Source organism: Gadus morhua, chromosome 10 (assembly GCF_902167405.1).
Source record: "Gadus morhua chromosome 10, gadMor3.0, whole genome shotgun sequence".
Taxonomy (NCBI): domain Eukaryota; kingdom Metazoa; phylum Chordata; class Actinopteri; order Gadiformes; family Gadidae; genus Gadus; species Gadus morhua.
The window spans coordinates 4,875,771-4,897,127 of NC_044057.1; the positions used below are offsets into that span (position 1 = coordinate 4,875,771).

At 44.0% G+C, this 21,357-nt stretch overlaps 1 protein-coding gene across 5 annotated transcripts in view; it reads left to right on the plus strand.

Annotated features, from left to right (window-relative positions):
• The window catches only part of st3gal5 (ST3 beta-galactoside alpha-2,3-sialyltransferase 5), a 39,068-nt gene that overhangs the window by 2,712 nt on the left and 14,999 nt on the right, over positions 1–21,357 (plus strand). For 3 of the 5 annotated variants that reach the window (XM_030369026.1, XM_030369028.1, XM_030369029.1), the window contains exons 3-7: positions 239–359; positions 13,296–13,505; positions 14,928–15,061; positions 16,595–16,781; positions 20,379–20,537. In XM_030369026.1, coding sequence (XP_030224886.1) covers positions 239–359; positions 13,296–13,505; positions 14,928–15,061; positions 16,595–16,781; positions 20,379–20,537 — 811 coding nt within the window. The remainder of the gene's footprint in view (positions 1–238; positions 360–13,295; positions 13,506–14,927; positions 15,062–16,594; positions 16,782–20,378; positions 20,538–21,357) is intronic. The other 2 variants (XM_030369027.1, XM_030369030.1) reach the window with 2 other exon arrangements.

A 21,357-nucleotide genomic window follows, 5' to 3' on the forward strand; every position in this document is an offset into this window, starting at 1 on the left:
GGGATTAACATGTTGTGTAATTGGAATGGTGTGGACGAAATGTTTCATAAAACTGCTAGTTTCACAAATGAACGAAGTACCGGTACTTAAGTTTGCTTAAAGTGTGTGTGTGTGTGTGTGTGTGTGTGTGTGTGTGTGTGTGTGTGTGTGTGTGTGTGTGTGTGTGTGTGTGTGTGTGTGTGTGTGTGTGTGTGTGTGTGTGTGTGTGTGTGTACGGATATCTTTTCCTGCTTGCTAGGCGGGTGTTGCTTCCTGTCGTGATCTTGGGTTTCGTGAGTCTGGCGATCGTCTCTCTTCCCTTATTTGACACGGAAAGCCCCAAGCCTCTTAAGTTGCACGTCGACCCTGCACACCAACAGGTAAACCCAAAGATAACAGTTTACAGGCTCAATTAACTCAGATTCACCTTGTTGTTCCTTGTCAAAAACAAACATAATAACAGAAGTTGAAAGTGGCCGTGTCAATTGATTGATTAAATGGAAAGGGGGAAACAACACATGGACCAAAAACATGGAGGACAAACACACACGACTACAATATTGAGGAAAAAGGGGCATAAAATAAATAAAACAAGGGATAAGTTCCCAGACAATAATAACAACATAACAACTGATGATTGTGTTCTGACTAGGGATGAGTCGGTCGCGACCGATTCGTTGCAACGAACGAATCCCGAACGTGAACGACAAGAACTGGTTCCCCAAAACAAGAAGAACTGGTTCTTTGATTCTTTTTTTTTAACATAAACCAATAATATGGTCACGTAAATAAAATATACAAACAAACAGAGTTTCGTCTCCCCGAGACTTATATTGATTGAGTCTACAACGTTTTCAAAGATTCAGCCAATGACAGGTAGCAATGGTGTTGCAATGGCACCTGGGTAAACAAATGACAAGGCGGTACCGTCGAATATGCGCGCTTTCTCTGTCTGACGTATCTTGGGTCATACCATTCGACGTGGGGCCACTCATATATCCCCCTACATTTTTTCGAAAATAGACTTGACCTCCATCTGTTTATTGGATTAACGCATTTCCCAATCCCAGGAGTCTTTGCTCCATTCTACGTCAATTTAAGAACAAAAAAAGAAATTAAACTGCAGTTCGTATTTTTTATTATTATTTATAGACAACAAATGACGTAATCTGACGTAACGAACAAATCAAAACGAACGAATCAAACAAACGAATCGTTATAGTGAACTGAACTGAAAGAACTAGTTCCCGGAAAATAATCATTTTTTGCCCATCCCTAGTTCTGACTGTTGTGTGGATAGACTTAAGTCCCAGGGAAGTCACCAGGCTTTATAAAAGGACAAACATAAATAAGACCACAACCCTGACACTGTATCAGCTTTCCTTTTGAAGACGTGAGGAATTTACACCATTCTGGGTCTCTGTCTTCCAAGCTGGTTTCAAAACAGTCCATATCTCAATATGGACCATAAAAAACAGTCCATATAAAACAGTCCGAGCTCTATTCTAATGACGGGGCTCAAGAAGATTTCTACTGGTGGCGATAACACAAACACAAGTTTAAACCAGCTGAAAACTTTTTAATTTGGTGGCCCCCTAACGAAGAGTCTGACTCAGACCAAGGGTGGATCCAAAAGTGCTGTTGTAGTTCTGCTTCTTGAAGCATTTTTAACAAATTAGGCCGTTTTAGAAATGAAATGTCTTCACCTTGACAGTACCATCTAAATGTTACGTGATGGTGCATTTGCCAGTTTAACGCTGTCTGGCAGGAACCCTGTTTTTATATTGATGCAACCTCGGAAAATATGACCTTGCATCCACATGATAAATGGTCTCATTCTGTGATGAAGTGTATATTACCTTATGGAATCTCACCTTGGCTTGGTAACATATCAGTTACGTTGAAATCACAAATAAATTGACATCAAAGTGATATTTGTTCATTAACAATAATGCATGTATTTTCATGTGGTAGCCTTTATGTCTAGGAAGATATCCCCTTGGGACAAATTAAATATAAAACTATGTAAGAAAAAGGCAAAAAAAAAAGGTTTAGGGTTGTAGATTGTAAAACTGCATGGACCTTTCCTCGAAGTTGTGGGATGGTTTTGGTAGGATATATTCAGCACATGGTAACACACATTGCAGGAAGACAGCAATTTAAATTCCAGTTGGAAGGAGCTTCCCATACAGAGTGCATCATTGTTTTTTGTGCAATCTTTCACCTTAATCATTAATGTGTGCCTTTTTTAATAGGATTGTCATAATATAATAATAATAATAATACATTTTATTTTAGGGCGCCTTTCATAGCACTCAAAGACACCTTACAGGGCAGTGTTTAAAAAAAAAAAAAAATCAACAATCATAAAAAACACAAGAACAAGATACATTGAAACAATTTACACAAGTGGGGTGAAATGGGTGGGAGACAATGAATTAGATTGAAAATGTCAGTTTAAAAAGATGTGTTTTTAGACGGGACTTAAAAGTGGAGAGAGTGTCAGAGTTACGGATGTCAGGTGGGAGGGTGTTCCAGAGTTGGGGGGCAGATCGGCTGAATGCCCTGGACCCCATGGTGACCAGGCGGGCGGGTGGTACAGTGAGTTGAATGGAAGAGGAGGACCAGAGAGTGCGGGTGGGTGTGTTGGCGTGCAGGAGTTCACAAATGTATGGAGGGGCGAGGTTGTGGAGGGCCTTGAAGGTGAGGTGCAGAATCTTGAAATGGATGCGTGCTTTGACTGGGAGCCAGTGAAGCTGCTGAAGGACAGGAGTGATGTGATTAACGGAGGGGGTTCTGGGTTTCTTTTAAGTTCAAACAAAAACAAAAAGTGCAGGGTGTTCTAATGAAGTTGACTGAACATTTAAATAAATAAATAGTTCCCTGAAGTTTAAAGTAAATAAAACAGAACTCACAGAAATGTGAATCTAAAATCGAGACTTCACTGAAGACGTGCTCACTTGGGACTGATGAGGGTGGTGCACAAAGAAACTTTTTTGCTTGTTTTGCAAGTAGCTTGAAGCGCCCTTCGTTCTGTCTCCACCACTGAAGTAGGTCCCCTTTACGCCTGTCGATCACTGGCTCCTTAAGGTACAGATGTAGCTCATCCACAACGCAGCTACTGGCCAGGAGATCACCAGTGTGAGGTGCCAGCAGAGAACTGAACATCTCATCAACACGGCTGTTGAAGGATGTGTGTTCTCTCCGTTGCCTTTTGTGGGTGTTTCCGTCATTCTCGTGGGTCCCATATGCAGCTGCCTGCTCCTCCATACTGGCTCCTTCTGTGGCTGCCTGCTCCTCCATACTGGCTCCTTCTGTGGCAGCATGCACCTCTCGAGTGGTCTGTTGTGTGGCAGCGTCCTCTTCCTCTTTCAACCATCCTTTGGCCTTGCTCAATGTCATGTCAGAGGAGAATGCATGACTCTTATAACGAGGATCTAAGAGACAGGGCAGCACCACAGTTTTTGTGTCTTCTACTTTTGAGAAACGCTTGTCGAGGCTCTCCCTCATGGCTTGCCTGAGGGTTCTGATGCCTTTTGTGGAGGGCCTCTCATCATCTTGAAGAAGCATCTTCAGTACAGTCAGGCATGGAATGATGCAGGATGCTGATGAGTTGCTCTGGCTCACCTGAAGTGTCACTTCCTCTATTGGGAGAAGAGATTCAATTAAATTGGACACAAGGTCCCACTGGAGAGCAGTGGGACCTGTAAATCCTTCGTGTTCACCACAGTAGATGGTAAGCGCACGCTTTTGCTGCAGCATTCTTTGCAGCATGTGGAGCGTTGAGTTCCACCTAGTTGGAACAGCCTGGTTTGTGTTGTGCTCTGGCAGGCCAAGTTCCCTCTGAATGTCTCGCAAACGCTGTTTGGCCAGAATGGAGTGGCGGAAATGTGTGGCACACTTCTTAAGTATTGCAATGACATCTGTGACGGCTCTTTGACTTGCCAGACCGTCATTCACCACAAGTTGCAAGGTGTGCGCCGTACAGCTGAGGTTTGGGAGTTCAGCGAGCCTCATTCCCTTCACAATATTTGCTCCGCTGTCTCGAAGCACTAGTACTACACGGTCTTTGCTTATCTTCCAGTCCTCAAGCATATTGAGGAATGTCTCTTTCAGGTATTCCCCAGTGTGGGACCCATGCATCGCTCTTGTATTTAAGATGACCTGCTTTCTTGTCCATTCAGCGTTGATGAAATGGCATGTCAGGCTCATGAGAGACTCTTGTCACACCAGACCAGCAGTCTGTGGTGAAGGCGAGAGAGTAGCCAGCATTCTCTGGTTGAATCAGGACTTTGATCTTGTCCACAATCTTGTGGTAAACTTCTTGCAGCTTCTCAGTTCGGGAATACTTCTCACTTTTCAGTGCATATCGTGGCTCTGCTGCAGCCATGAGGCGCTTAAAGCCAACATCAGACACCACCGTGAACGGCTGGTTGTCAGTGACTATCATTTCTATGACTAGTTTGTCCATTCGTTTCGACCTGTTTTCTGAGTTTGCCCACTTTCTTTGTTTCTGAAACATGTCCTCTATTGTTGGCTGAGATGAAGTTGCCTCATCCTGATGAGATTCAGATTCCCGTTTCTTCTGTGCTGTTTCATACAACTCCGGGTGATGAATCCTAAGATGGGACCACAGGTTTGAGGTATTTTTGTTTTTCCCCGTTGTTGCTCCCATACTGACACCTTCATTGCATGCATTACAGACTGCCTTCCCTGGTGTTGGTTGAGTGTAATACTTCCAAACTGCACTTTTAGACTTAAGTCTATCCATCTACAATAAGGGTTTGAAAAAACGAGAGAAGGTTAAAAGTGGGGCCACATGCTGACATATGCTCAGCTCATCATGCTTAATTTACTACAGCATTTGGGAAGCCTCCTGTAGTTGACTTTATTATGTAAATGTTATATTTTAACAACATGTGATAGCAGGGACCCTGTCATTCAAAACTAGGCTGCTACATAATTGACGATTAATGTAACTATAGCTGAAAAAATAGTACAATAGCAATAGGAGAGACTATTCATCCCTGAACACCATGCAGTTCATGTAGGCTTCATAATGCAGTTACATTATGTATCAAGTCTTGAACAGCAATATCCTGCTCCTCTCCACAAAATACTTTCAAAGACAGCTTCAGGACACATATTATATCTCACAATATGTCATTTTCTGCTGCTTGGGATCTCTCAATCAACACAGAAAAAGGTAAAGTAAAATAACATGGTAGTTAAACAGCCATTATTGCCCGACAATTTTCAGTGCTTTGCACACACACACACACACACACACACACACACACACACACACACACACACACACACACACACACACACACACACACACACACACACACACACACACACACACACACACACACACTATTCTCTAGCCATCCCCTCATCGTGCTTCCCTGCAATAATACAAACTGAATTTTACTCACACACACACACACACACACACACACACACACACACACACACACACACACACACACACACACACACACACACACACACACACACTATTCTCTAGCCATCCCCTTATCGTGCTTCCCTGCAATAATACTAACTGAATTTTACTCACACACACACACACACACACACACACACACACACACACACACACACACACACACACACACACACACACACACACACACACACACACACACACACACACACACACTGTTAGATTTCAGCTTATTTCTAAACTGTTCGGACAGACTCTGCGTTGTGTATTTTCAGTCGTAGTAGTAATTCTTGAAGTCGAAATCAAAGCAGCTTGACAGGTTGGATTAGAGGGTTGAATAGATGGTTTATTCCAGGATGTACAGCGAGATACAGACTTAGGTTGAATAATCTATAGTGGACCCGGTGGTCGATGACTTGTTCCTCGGCTGTCGAAACCCTCTACTCGTCGAACCAAAGGGTTGGGGCGAGTATTATACAAAAAGGGGAAACATGAATAACACGTGAACAGACGCACTCTCAGCCTTGATAAGGTATTTGGCCCTGGCTATGTCCCGGAGGACCAGGTCGGTTCAACCTTGTTGAGACATAACAATGGCAGAATGTTAAGGATAACACCTTGTATCAGTATGAGAGGCCCTGGCCTGTTCCTAGACTAGAAATGTGAACAACAGAGAGACACTAAAATACACCAACATTCTACATTCCTCCCTCTTGATCATACTAAACATAGTTTAAAGATCACCCACAAAAAGAGAATTCAGTGTATTTTCTGGTGACCCATTAATAATTAACTAAATCAATGAAAGAAAGCATAAAAGGCAATAGGACAAGTAAATTCAAATCATACACAAGTAAACCAGGTGTAGGCCACTATAATAAAGAAAATAACAAACTCATTAGGTTACTCATGATTAAAACATTTTTAAAGAATCAAGAAAGTCAACTGTCGAGACACTTCCCTCTGCTTGGCAGAACAACATCACAGACAATACTGCATGACTCAGTTGGTTTTGAGTAGCAGTTGCAACAGAGTTATTTTCCAGTTGATGGCCACCGCAGGTGTGATGGGGGATGAGGATGAAAGTTCGTAGTAGGGCGTCAGGACAAACACAGACACAGTTCAGTTCAAGGACTCCTCCCAAGGACTCAACAAGTGTCCGTGTCTCCTGGATCTCCCAGGTACGATGAAACATGAAACAAAGAAAAAGTGCAGTATCAGTCATGGGGGAGGCATTGTCACAGCCTCCAACATTAATGATGATCAACTATGTTTGTAATTGTCTTAATGATTCGATAAACAATGAAAAATGATCATACAAAAATAAATCGCTTGATTCAAAAATGGTTATATCAGTAATCAGTCATCATAGTTCTCAATAAACCTTGTGTGAATGAATGAATGATTGAACCTTTGTTCAAAAATAAAACAAAACAAACAAAATGTTCTAAAGCTGAGCAGTTGTGTCAAGAAGGAACCAACATGAACTTAGATAGGCAGTGACAAAAGTCCTAGCATCTTTCGAAGACTAACCTCTTGTGAAAATAAAGGAATGAAAATAACTAACACTTAAACACTCCCTACTCTTCACCCCGTATCAGTTAGTTTGCGTGCCAAATCTAACGAGTGTCATTCCAAGTCGGTGTTATTGTTGGTTTCCGACACTGAATCGCATATGCGGCTGAGTTCTTCAACACTCTTCGCCTGTAACTTCTTCAATCGTTCCCTCATTTTGTCTGAGCGGTTTTCTTCCCCTACTCTCTCGTTGGAGCGGTCACGGTACATCTTTCGAGGGGCTTTACATTCTCTTATCCAGTGTCCAATTTGTCCACAGTTGTGGCATGGTCGAGGTTCTTTCTGTCTGACTGGCTGGGGGAATCGTCCTCTGTCCCTGTTGGACTGGGGGAATCTTTCTCGTTCCCTGGCTATTCCCTTCTTCTCATCTGTGGTCTTCATGTGTGGTGTTGCTGCGCCTCCCATCACACTGCAGTGTGGTTGTTTGTTGTCATCAAATCCTCCAATGCGTGATTCATTCTTAGTCACTGTTCCAGGCCTCACCTCGGGGGGTTGTTGTGGGATCTGGATCGCATCATGATTAGCATAGTCAGGTGGGGCAGATGGATTTCCCTTCCGTGGCACGTGGGGGGTACTGCAGATGACCGGATCACTGTGTCTCGACTCCTGTAAACCACCAGGGAAGATGTATTCCCCATCTGGGCCACACAATGGCAGTTTGGGGTACATGCGACCATAGACTCCCAAGGTTCCTCCTCCTTTTCCTTGGTCACCCCCCCTTGGGAGCCCTGAGTCGAGGGGGCGGGCCGCTATCAGTCCTTCTCCGACTAGCGTCGTGTGTAGGTCTGTGAACTTCCTCTGCTCTTTGTTCCGAGTCGCTTCATCCTTGAACAAACGAATTTCGTCGGCAAGCAGTTTGATTTGCTCTCTAATTTTTTTCAGAGCAGTTGTCTTTTCCAATTCATCTCTCTTTTTGTTACAGAGTCTCGCTAACTGAATAAAGATCAATCTCTCTAACCTCCACTTCAAAAACATCTTGTTCCTTTGGTTCAGATTGCTATCCTCTTCCTCCTCCTCTGCCTTCTTCCTGCCTTTACCTTTCGGCATTTTTTCTATCTTTTTCTATCTGTAAAGTAACTAAAACTAGCGACCAATCGCTGTTTAGAAAGAAACAAATAGACGCCTCCCACGGAGCTCGGTATGCCAACAACAGATGATGGCACACTTTTTCCCTCTTCGATTAAAAAAACAATACAGATGATTCCTCGGCGGGGATCAAAACAACATAGCACAAACAAAAAAACTCTAGCGATTCATGTAACCTCACCAGTGAATTCAATACAAGTACGGTTTCACTCCTTGTCCAACAAGTCGTAAAACAAAAGCCCTGAGCAAACCAGACGTCTTAAGTTATATTCAGGACACGTATCAACATTGACAAACTAGCAAAGATGAACAAATCACTTGAATGACATGCTATTACAATATTCTAGGACTCAATCCCAGCTCAAAGGCCTTATTCAACAAACAATATTCTAGGACTCAAACCCAGACCAAAGGCCTTATTCAACAAACAATATTCTAGGACTCAAACCCAGACCAAAGGCAACAATATTCTAGGACTCAAACCCAGACCAAAGGCCTTATTCAACAAACAATATTCTAGGACTCAAACCCAGACCAAAGGCCTTATTCAACAAACAATATTCTAGGACTCAAACCCAGACCAAAGGCCTTATTCAACAAACAATCAATAGTTTCATATGGCGTATATTCAGTGATTATTACACAAACTCTTAATCACTAATACAGGTCCTCACTTCGTCAAGCTCTTAATTTCACACACACACACACACACACACACACACACTATTCTCTAGCCATCCCCTCATCGTGCTTCCCTGCAATAATACTAACTGAATTTTACTCACACACACACACACACACACACACACACACACACACACACACACACACACACACACACTATTCTCTAGCCATCCCCTCATCGTGCTTCCCTGCAATAATACTAACTGAATTTTACTCACACACACACACACACACACACACACACACATACACATACACATACACACACACACACACACACACACACACACACACATTCTTACTTTTATCACTGACTATTTCCCTATCAATATTATCAGCAACCTTGTTTCAAGTGATTAAACTGTTAAAAAACACTAAATAGCCTACAGCATCTTCACTTTAATAATCAGTGTTTATCATAGGAACAGACAGCTGCTGCTAACGTAGTGGGCCTCACAGTAACGTTAGTAGTAGTGAGTTGTAGTTTCGCTACAGTCTGCTGAGCGTCTAGAGCCAGAGAAGGAGAAAGCGGACCGCTGGGCTAACGTTACGCTAAAAGCTAATCAGCCTTCCCTTCACCTTAGGGCTCGAGGCGTCTCCATGGTTACGCAGTTGAATAGCGCATTACACAGTTGTACAAGTATAACCAGCGCTTATCGTGCTTCCCTGCAATAAAACTGGACTGAATTGAGATGATTAGGTTTTTACTCTCTCACTCACACAAATACTTGTACTATCACAGACTATTTCCTTCCATATCGATATTATTTGCAACTTTGTTTCGAGTGATTAACGGGCTTGCCTGGACGGACTGCAAGCGAGCAGAGCTGCCGCTTATGTTTATATAACGTTAATGGGCTCACAGTAATGATACAACTAGTTGTAGAGGATTGGGATGTTTATTACAATTTCGGGAGAGTCTGCTGCCTTAACTTACCTCGAAATCAAACCAGACGGACCCTTTTCTCCTCTCCGCCGTGTGTTTGTGAGCACTGTGCATGCAAAGCTTTCACTGCTGATTGGCTGTTACCCGTCGTGGCTCTGCGTGTAACCAGAGTGTGTAACCAATCAGATGGTGCTGTGGGTGGGACAATGCTGGAGACAGCGTAGTGACAGCAGACAGAGAGGCGCGACTGCGTCAGAGCCAAAATAACCCAGTTTTAAATTGATCTCATATCGGGCGTCGAAAAAAAAAAAAAAGGCAGATGCCGATATGCGTCAAAATGCTGAATATCGGCGCAGATAATCGGCCCGGCCGATAATCGGTCGATCCCTAGTTCTTATTCACTTTGGTTGGGTTCTGGAGGGGGTGTGTCCCCCAATAAACCAAAAGCCTTTGTTTACCAGATGGTTATCTTTACAATTGAAGCTCCCCTGGATGCCATTTGGAGGGGTCGGCGGCCGTGCCATGTAACCCTCTGCCTTCGTTGACGCTAGCCAGGAACTCGAGGAACAGGCCCATACATCAAAGGATTGCATGGCAGATGATTTACAACACACGAAAACATAGGAAATATGGGCAATAAAAATGCATCACACGACCCTAGAAGGTTCACACTTTAGATGACCCATAAGGAGAGTAGAAGGCAGGCAATATATGCATCACACAAAATAGTAACAAAACTTAAGTTCATAGATAGACCAAAAACGTAACAACGTGTAGATTTTATTGATGTGTGCTTGGAATGATAGTGTGCCGTCGAGGATGACACCCAGACTCTTAACCTGAGGGGAGGGGGAAACTGAGGTGTTATCGTAGTGATGAACAAGCTATCAGGTTTTGTCTGGGTTGATTTGGTGCCGATGAGGAGAACTTCTGTTTTATTGATGTTGAGTTTGAGAAAGTTGCAGGTGAACCAGGTTTTTATTTCAGAGATGCACTCAGTAAGGGAAGTGAGCGGGAGAGTGGACGAGGGCTTGGTAGAGAGGTAGAGCTGGGTGTCATCAGCATAACAGTGGAAATTAATGTCAAATTTGCGGAAGATATTGCCGAGGGGAAGGAGGTAAATGATGAAGAGTAGGGGCCCCAGGACGGAACCCTGGGGAACACCTGAGGTGACGGGGGAGTTGATGAATTTAAAAGACTTTAGTTGGACAAATTGAGTACGGCCAGAAAGATAAGATGTGAACCAGTCAAACGGAGTCGGTGATGCCAATGGAGGATAGTCTGTTGAGGAGCGTGGTGTGACAGATGGTATCAAAGGCTGCACTCAGGTCCAGGAGGATGAGGATGGTGAGTAGTCCAGAATCAGCTGCCATAAGGAGGTCGTTGGTGATTTTGATGAGTGCTGTTTCAGTGTTATAGCCTAGAAATCGAGACGCCCCTAGCGGCAGCAAATTTAGTTTGCAGCCAGGGAGGTCTAGCCTTCTGTCGTCGTTTTTCGATGCTGGAAACCGAAAATGGGACAGGCCAATCAGATCGTGAGGGGCGGGATCGAGCCGAATGATGACAGAGCTGCGACGGTTCTGTGTTAAAGGTAAACAATAATGGCTGCTGCTGCTGGCGAACAGCTGTCGTTCGACTCGGCTTTGGCCGCCACTCTTCAAGACTTGAAGTTATCATTTTCTTTGAGAAATGAACAAAGAACTGCACTGAAGTCTTTCCTGGAAAAGAAAGATGTATTCAGAGTTTTGCCGACCGGATACGGTAAAAGTTTCGTTGTTGGTCTCCATTCTCTCAATCCACCATTCGCATCACTTCCCCATGGAAATTTCCGTCGCTCTGAATACGTCTCCATCTTCGTTGCGCTGATTGATTGTAGCGCTATCCTATTGCGTGCAGAGGGAACTTGAAAGACAACCGTTTATCCCGCCCACACTGCCACTGTACGAGACCAGACCCAATATCTTTCCGATATGGGTCTGGCTTGCCAGGCTATCAGTGCTATGGAGTGGGCGGAATCCGGACTGGAACTGTTCATAAAGGTAATTGCCAGATAGGTGAAAATGGAGTTGGGAGGCAACTGTCTTTTCCAGGATTTTGGAGATGAAGGGCAGATTGGATATAGGACTGAAGTTGTTGAAGTTGGAGGGGTCTGCCCCCGTTTTTTTCAGAATTGGGGTGATGGCAGCAGTTTTGAAGGATGTAGGGACAGTTCCAGAAGTAAGAGAGGAGTGGATGATTGCACAAATGAGAGGAATTAAGAAGGGGAGGGAGGCCTTAACCAGATGTGTGGGTAGGGGGTCAAGTTGACAGGTGGATGGCTTGGATTTCCGAATGAGTTCAGTGATTTCTGAGATATCAGGGAGCTGGAAGGAGGAGAATGAGTGTGTGGAAGGGTGAAAGTCGGCAGAGATATTGAGATGAGGGGTTGATCCCAGGTGCAGGTGAAGTTGCAGAAGGAGGTTATGTACAAGTGAGGGGGGAGAGAATCCTGGGATTGGATAATTTTCTAGGGAAGTAGGGAAAACAGTGACTAAGAGTTTCCTTTGTTGGCAGTGATCATATTGGAGTAGTAGCAGGTTTTAGTTCTGGCAATGGAGTCCTTATAATGCAAGATGTGGTTCTTGAACATCTCTTTGTGAATACTGAGACAAGTTTTCCTTTTTTTCTTGGTTGCAACATTTTTAAAGCTGGCCAATAGCATTTCATGTAATTCACATACAATTTGCCTAAAAAAAGGTCTTGAGTCTGAAGTAATATCCGGGCTGTGACCGTAAATGAAGAAGTACAATTCTGACACTTCCTCTTACCGAGGTTACGGATCTTTGGGTGAAAAGGTTGATAGCGCTGGGCTGTTGTTTTGCAAACAAAGTAGTAAAATCACAGCCGTGAGTTTCTCATTGAGATTTTTTGTCAATGAGACTTTTACCAGGTTAAAAAATCGCAGAGTTACATATTGAGTGATACCTGGGCCCTACCTGAGCACTGAGATTTGTGAGACTTGTGTATTCAAGCTCACATTTCACATTCTATCATAAGCCATAAGCCACGTCTGTCTGTCTGTCTGTCTGTCTGTCTGTCTGTCTGTCTGTCTGTCTGTCTGTCTGTCTGTCTGTCTGTCTGTTGAGCCTCAGAGACGATCGTGTAATGTAGCTCTGGGGGATGCTCCCGCAACGAGACTACCACTCTACTGAGAAATGTAGCTAAACCCGTAGCGTCAAAGTTAAAGTAAATTTTCAAAATGTTTGCCAGACACACAGAGGAATTGAAATTGCGTTTATCTCCAATCCAAGGTGCAATAAGAACACAAGGATAACATTTGGGTAAATAATAAATAAAATATTGACATAAATACATTCTAAATAGAGCAAAAAGTAAGACAAAACATAATATAATAAAATGCAATTAAAAAAGTTTCAATTTTACATGCTCACCACTGGTAATATAAGGAACGGAACGTATTTCACGGGGCTATCCCGACCGATCTCAGACGCTTCCAGCAGTGTGCTCCTCTCAGGTGACGTTAGTGGTGCCTGAGGTGCTGCTGCTCTGGGGTTCGTGTCCAGATGTTAATGTCTATCGTCCGCTCACAGTCTCGTGTCTTTATTTTTCCTCCAGCGGGTCCACGAGTACGTGCAGAGCGTACTGCAACGGGAATGTCGTCCCGGCAACGCCCGACGGAGCCTGCTTGACAGACTTCCTGCTTCTGGTCATGTGACCCAGCCTTTCCTGGGGAGTGATGCGCCGCTGCCCGATGACCTCTTCCTCTTCCCGCCCCCCTTTGGGTTCAGAGGTCTGCGGGACAAGCTGGAAGACACGCTTAGGCTGGTGGGGGCAATATATATCTACTGATTATATCTTTTAGGGACCCCAACATCTCTGGTGCTTGCAAAAGCCATTCACCAAGGGGAATCACCCAATGTCCCTCAATGGAAGGGATATATCTTTGCTAAGTTGGGATCTCGTTGGCTAGATCATCAAAATATGATGTATTTCGTGAGGTCTGTGTAGACGACTGTATTTCAGTCAAAGGTTATGAAGGAATGAATAATAATGTGTTTTTGACGCTGACTGGTGGCCAATCAAGTCCCGCCTTCAACGTTGGACAATTTGGCAATCCATGTGTGTCAAATAATCACAGACCTTACATCCCTGTACATTATCACAACGCAGTTACATGTTAATATGACATTACCTCATTCTGTCGTTCAAACAAGTACCATCCCTATCAGCGGTCCACCAACACAGAGACACAGAGTATACAACATACACAAATGCCCCTTTTCCTACGACAGTGCCAGCTCAACTCGCCACAAATAAGCGTGGCACGACTTGGTTTGGTTCCAGGCTCGTCGTGTTTCCATCTAAATTAGTACCTCTTCAACGTCGGCGGGTCGACAGAGCACGCATGCACGAAACATGCAGTGACGTACTTATCTCCGCGAAACATAAACAGACAGCGCTACACACAGGAGCGCCACGGCCCACGGCGTGTTCTTGAACACTGATCCTGCCGTGCTCAATCAACTGAACGCTGATGCTAGTATTTAAAGATGGCGAAAATGGATCCCCCTCTGAAATCGCAACCCCTCTCCGAGTGAACGCGCTATAGCTTATTTCGTCTGTGCTTTATAGGGTCGCATCATGCATGCATGTATGACTTGGTACTAAACTATTACGTATTTTAGTGCTCCTCGTAGTTCATTATCGTGAATGTGACCTCTTAAGTCGTGGGTTGCCTCGCTTGCTGTGACAAGTTGCTCATCTTGTGATGATATGATATAAACACTGCTATCAACTGTAAACCCGCTCGGAAGTCGCGCTCGTCCAGTTTCGTCACTCAATGGCTAATCAGTGGCCAGCACCTTTTCACGTCACACAAAATGATCAGATCAGCTCGCTTTGAACCTCGACGGAGGTGAGACTGAAAAAGTACCAGGTACCTCATTTTGGCGATCGAAACGCAACAAAAAGGCGGTTCGAGGCAAGTTGAGCTGCTACTGTCAGGGGGAAAGGGGCAAAAGATATCCAAAGTTGGAATGCAGAAGTGACTTAAGTAATTTCCGTAAAGAACTCCAAAACCACAAAGCCACAGCTGCAGTCATGGGTCATTCTTTGGTCCTCCCTAGGGGGGGGTCTCAAGGGTTCATGAAACCGTCTCAATGCAGTCGGACGAGCGCTGATCCCCAACACACAGTGCTCCCTCTATCCTCCCCGCACAGACAGCCTGTTGTCCTCTGTCCTCTGCAGCTGCCCCGCACCGAGCCGCCCCGGCCGCAACAGGGCCCTGGGGCGTGCCGCCGCTGTGTGGTCATGGGAAATGGAGGCATTCTGAGAAACATGGAGCTGGGCCCGCTTATCGACCGCTTTGATACCGTAATCAGGTCGGCATGCTTTGGTTTTTGTCTGTCTCTACTGATGATGATGACGTTGTTGTGTTCGTGGTTCTGGAGCAGCGGCCCTCTCTCCCAATCGGTGTGCCAGTCTCTGAAGAATGTGGCTGGAATGTGAATTACGAAAGAACAATTGAACTGTGTGTTGATTTGACCTTATCCCTTGAAGCTGCCGTGGCTAAGGCTTAAGAATGTAAGAGAGAGACCTGTTTCAAAGAGCAGGTTCCGACTGAACTTTCACTTTCAGAACAGCTGACTTCAATCTCGAAGAACAAGGTCACTCAACTTCTAATGGGTGGAACCTGAAAAACGCGCGTTTAAGCCATTAATGCCGTTTCAGTGCTTCTATTGGTTGAAACCTAGTGGGTTCATTTTCAGTACATCACCTTTAAAAGGCTGTCTCTGTGAGACTAGCTGAAGCCACTGTAACAAAACGTGTATTAACTATATTCATCTATTTGTGTTGGAAGAACACAACCAGTGTTGGGGAGTAACGGAATACATGTATTATGTATAAGCGTCTTAGAGTACCATATTAAGCGCTATATAAATGTCATTTATTATTATTATTATTATGTACCGGCGTTACGTATTCAGAATACAAATTATAGCTAACTGTATTCCGTTACAGTTACAATTTAAATAGTTGGTATTTAGAATAGTTACATTGCGATTTTATAGGCAACACCTATGCACTTAATGTTAGATGTAATAGCAAATATCTTTCTCATGAACATACCCTTATAGTCTTTGTTCCACTACAGCAAATTATACAAAATAGTTCACTTTCAGGGAGACTTGGGCCTAGGGTTGCTGAACGAACAACCTGCCCCCCCGCACACCCCACCCCACCCCCCACCCCTCGGTCTCATTCTCCCGCTACAACTCCCACTCAATAACTATGGACTGGACTTGCATTGCTGCACTCTCGTTCTCTTTCCTCTCACACATTGTAGCCAAACTGGACTGTTCACATTTCAACTGCACTAGCACTATTGCACTTTTGGGTTATTGTTATTATTTATTATGAATATATTTATATACCATAGCGTATAGGAGATCTATCTTTATACTGGGTAATGTATGCTATCAGGTACTTGTATGCCAGTGGTGGTGGTGATGCTCTAAACTTAATTTTGTTGTTAACTCTGTTGAAAAAGGACAATAAACAAATCTAAATCTAAATCTAAAAACACATTCTCCCTGATAGTGTTTGGTGATGGCCGAGCCGAATCAGTTGGACTCAGGTAGTCAAACACTAGACGATGACCAAAACATCATTATTACCAATAGCATATGACTTTATTGCATCAGCCAGATTTTGAAAATGCACAACCCAAATAAACGTCCCCTCCTCTTATTCCTCCGCCAACACTTTGAAAAGTCTTTTGTTCACTCAGCTTTGACTAACAGCCAAGATATATTCAACCATACCCAGCATCAGACGCGCTGATTGGTCTCAAATTAACCCAGACATGACAAAATGAATGAAGTGACCCATTTCTTTCTCTGTCACCATAACAGATTAAACAGCGGGCCTCTGGGCGAGTTCAGCGGCGACGTGGGGAATCGAACCAGCATCAGGGTGAGCTACCCAGAGGGCACGCCACGCCAGTGGGTGGACCATGACCCCCAGCCTCTGTTTGTGGCCGTGGTTTACAAGGCGGTCGACCTCAGCTGGCTGTCGGCCATGATCAACAAACACACCGTGGTATGTACGCGTGTGTGCACATCCGTCCACCTTTTAAACATGATGGATGGATGGATTTATTATTACCATTACATTTGAATCATCGTTCAATCACTTTCTAAACAAAAGGGAGTGCTGATTCTCTTATTTCAATGTCAACATAGCATTTGATATGACTGTAGCGAGCTCTATGCAACAAACCACCTAGGGGGCTGCCAGTGGCTTTTGCTGGGCTCCCAAGACCAGGACCCAGGCTGGTGGCTTTGGAAACCAGTTGGTTGTAAGTTTTGCAAACAATTCGACATGATGATGGAGATCCATGCTGCCATGCAGGAGATACTGGCTGCATCCGGTTACTCATACTTGACTTGACTGCTATATAGTAGGCATTTTGTAGTACGTCACAAATATAGCGCGTCCGAAAGCTCAGTACGCATTGGGTAGTAGCCAAAAAGTTTCAGAATGCGTACTACCGCCACAGTATACAACGGTAGGTCCCTACGCTATCCCACAATTCAGCTGGAGTCTGGTGAGCGAAGAAGTAGAACGCCGCGGTGAAAAAAGAATTAGAAAATCTGTAAATTATCGCAGGTGACTTTAATTTTGCCGGCATCTGATGTGCAGCGCACCGAGGGGAAACACGTCATCTCCAAACATCGGGTGGTGTTCGGAAGCGTTCTACTCATAGCTATAGAACGTACTACATTAACGGTCAAGTAGTACACACGGCACAGAAATAGTATATACTTATTAGTATTCGGATGTACCCAGAGAGTGAGTCTTGTGATTCCTGGGTTAACGCTAACAGGTATGCAGCCTCACCCAACCCACATAGTCCAATCAGTGCGCCTCGGGGCAAGGTGAGGCTGCTTGAACCTGCCATCCGCCACACGCACTCCAAAAATACGATCCACATTTACAACCATCCAACTGTCGCCCCATGCCCCAGGCTTACTAATAGCTAACTGACAGCTTCAGGCTGGTTGTGAACAGGGGACGGCTTCACAGGCTTTGGATACCAGTATGCAGTCCTGACACGCATCATTATTAAGTTTCTAGATGTAACTATAAACAGTGTTGGGGAGTAACGGAATTCATGTACCGGCGTTACGTATTGAGAATACAAATTCTAACTGTATTCCTTTAGTTACAATTTAAATAGTTGGTATTTAGAATACAGTTGCATTGTTGAAATCAATGGATTACATGACGATACTTCTGTTTCAGTAGTTTATTCGTGCTTTCACACCAACAGCATTTAGTGCGCACTAAACGAGTTTGGTCCCTTGGTTCGGTACGTTTGCGTTGGTGTGAATGCAACCACCTCACTTCGATGTGAACCAAATATGCCGACTGAGACCTCCCTGAACAGCTGGTCTCGGTTCGCTTCCAAACGAACCCTGATACGGTTCGCTTGAGATGTGAAAGTGAACGCACCTCGGTCCGATACAGTTCTACAAAGCATATGCCTCTTTGGACGTAACAGGCACCCGCTAAGCCACGCGCATTATGGGAATTATTGTTTGATTAGCGGTAACTCCAAGACTAGCAGCAAATTGTCGGACCGTCTGGGAATTTGGACAGACACCCACATAAAACGTGGAAAACTCTCTCTCTCTCTCTCTCTCTCTCTCTCTCTCTCTCTCTCTCTCTCTCTCTCTCTCTCTCTCTGTCTCTGTCTCTGTCTCTCTCTCTCTCTCTCTCTCTCTCTCTGCCCTCTCTCTCTCTCTCTCTCTCTCTCTCTCTCTCTCTCTCTGTCTCTGTCTCTGTCTCTGTCTCTCTCTCTGTCTCTCTCTCTCTCTCTCTCTCTCTCTCTCTCTCTCTGCCCTCTTTCTCTCTCTCTGTAGGTGATTCTGGGTTTACGTATTCATTTAACTTTTATAGGCAACACCTAGCTCAGTGAAAAAAATGTTAGATGTAATAGCAAATATCTTTCTCATGAACATACCCTTATAGTCTTTGTTCCACTGCAGAAAATTATATAAAATAGTTCACTTTCAGGGAGACTTGGGCCTAACACCGAAGAAAAACACACCAGAATAGGCCTGTTTAGTAAGCAGGATTTGATGCCACATTCCAACACTTATAAAATGCAATTCAATGTGGAAGTAATCCAAGTATTCAGAATACACTACTCAGATTGAGTGATGAAACGGAATACGTTACATGTTACATTTTTTAGCATGTATTCTGTTTTCTGTAACTGGATACATTTTAAAAGTAACCTTCCAAACACTTACTATAAACGTGTAATAGGCTTACCTGGCAACAAGAGACTTTAATGGAGCCAGTTTCCTGCCATAATTCAAACCTGAAAAAAAAAGTTTCAAAGGCTTGTAAGTCTGGGTTTGGAAACTCAACACCTTGTAAAAAAGGTTTTGCAACACTGAAAAAAGAGATTATAACCTGAAAAAAATTCAAACAAAAATTCAAACATCTGTAAACATGATTTTGTGTTCTATTTTATCTTCTTCATCATTTTCACCAACACATTTTCAAAGTTCAAACAATTTCACCAGCGCATTTGCAGAGCTTCAAATCTGGCACTGTTCTAACAGTGTATTTCATTGTTTCCCGGTTTTGAAACCTTGAAAATGGGATTCTGCAAACAGGTGTTCATACATTGAGAAATAAGTTTTGAAAGGTTGAATATTTAGTTTTAACAACTTGTAAAGGTGTACGTTTACGCCATTGCAACATATTTTTTCAGAACTGACTTTTCAGCAATGACTTTTCAGAGATTTGACCACACAGGCGCAAGCTTTGAGTCACGTGAATATTGGCAGTGTTCTGTCGCTCACTCGTTTTGAAACTCAAATCTGAAGAAAAAAAAAAACGTTCCTGGGGGCGGGACCATTTAGCTCTAAACCTATTGGTTGCTCTCGGCTGACGTACATTCCAATCACATGTGCCGTTTACCGGGCTGTGCGTGATTGAAAGTGCTCTGCCGATTAAAAGAATGTGATTGGAATGTACGTCAGTACATTCCAAGGGGTCAGTCAACTATCATGCCGTCGCAGTCCACCGCCCAGACTCCCCCATCCGCCAACACCCGCATGGGGATAAGGGAGGGCCGAAGGATTAAACTTTCTTTGAGGTTCCCCTTTTAATAGTTTTTTGTTATTTTTTTTCTCTGAAACACTTTGAGATTCTTGAATATAAAGTGCATTACAAATAAAATGTATTATTATTATTATTATTATTATTATGTACACGTGTCGTTCACTGGGCTGTGCGTGATTGACAGTGCTCTGCCGATGACAAGAATGTGATTGGAAAGTACGTCAGCCGAGAGCAACAAGGTGTTGAGTTTTCAAACCCAGACTTACAAGCCTTTGAAACTTTTTTTTTCAGGTTTGAATTATGGCAGGAAACTGGCTCCATAGACTTTACTTTAACTGTATCGTCTACGTTTGAATGCTATCATGGAGACCCCTACGTTAGCATAACATGTGATGACCTTGACTTGAGTTCTACTCTATACACCCGTGAAACAACCTCTGACTCCAGAAATACAAAGTTTGAAGAACGCTACGTCTTCTCAACATATACGTATTGTCTTTACACGTTGTAAAAATCGAGCTAGTAAAAAGCTGTTTCTTCCCTTGTGCCGCACAGGGTCTTTGGGACAGGCTGTTCTTCTGGCAGAAGGTTCCGGATCGGATCCCGCTGGAGCCTCAGCGGTTCAGACTGCTGAACCTGCAGTTGATCCGAGAGACCGCCATGGGCCTGCTGCAGTACCCCCCTCCCCAGAGCCGCCTCTGGGGATTTGACCCGGTAAGAGAAGACAGGCAGCTGTCCTCACACGGCCCTCACACGGCCAGGGCCTAGGGCTTCTGTCTCACTGAGACAATTATCTTGCGAGAGTAAAACGCAGAGTAAAACACTTGAAACACTGCTTCGGTAGCTTCGGTAGCCTTATAGCTTCGGTAGCCTTGCTAGCCTTTTGTAGCTTCGGTAGCCTCGGTAGGCCTTGTAGCTTCGGTCGCCTCGTATCTTTGGTAGCCTCGATAGCTTTGGTAGCTTGTGCAGCTTCGGTAGCCTCGGTAGGCCTTGTAGCTTCGGTAGCCTTGCTAGCCTTTTGTAGCTTCGGTAGCCTCGGTAAGCCTTGTAGCTTCGGTCGCCTTGTATCTTTGGTAGCCTCGATAGCTTTGGTAGCTTGTGCAGCTTCGGTAGCCTCGGTAGCTTCGGTAGCTTGCCTGAGCGCTCTGCAGCCGCTATAAAGAGATTGGTCTTTTGAAGATCACATCTGGACAGCCTGCGAATACGGTGTGCCGTCATGCATTCAACATGATACACATCACCTATACATTTAAGAGGACTGGGATTGCTTATACTGTGACTAAGACACAGTTATTTTACAAAGCTCACACAAAGGCTAATTTACAAGTTGAAACAAAGACAGCTCAGAAATAATACATTTTCCACCAGAGAAGTTTGCGCTTGTGGTATTGTACGATTCTGAAAGTCAATTAACATCAGTGCGACAAAAATGTTAACCTTAGCAGAAATTCCACAGACATCGTCGACACTTAAAGTATCCACTTTTTGTTTGGCAAATCTCTCATACTGCTGATTGTCAGCTAGGTACTCAGTA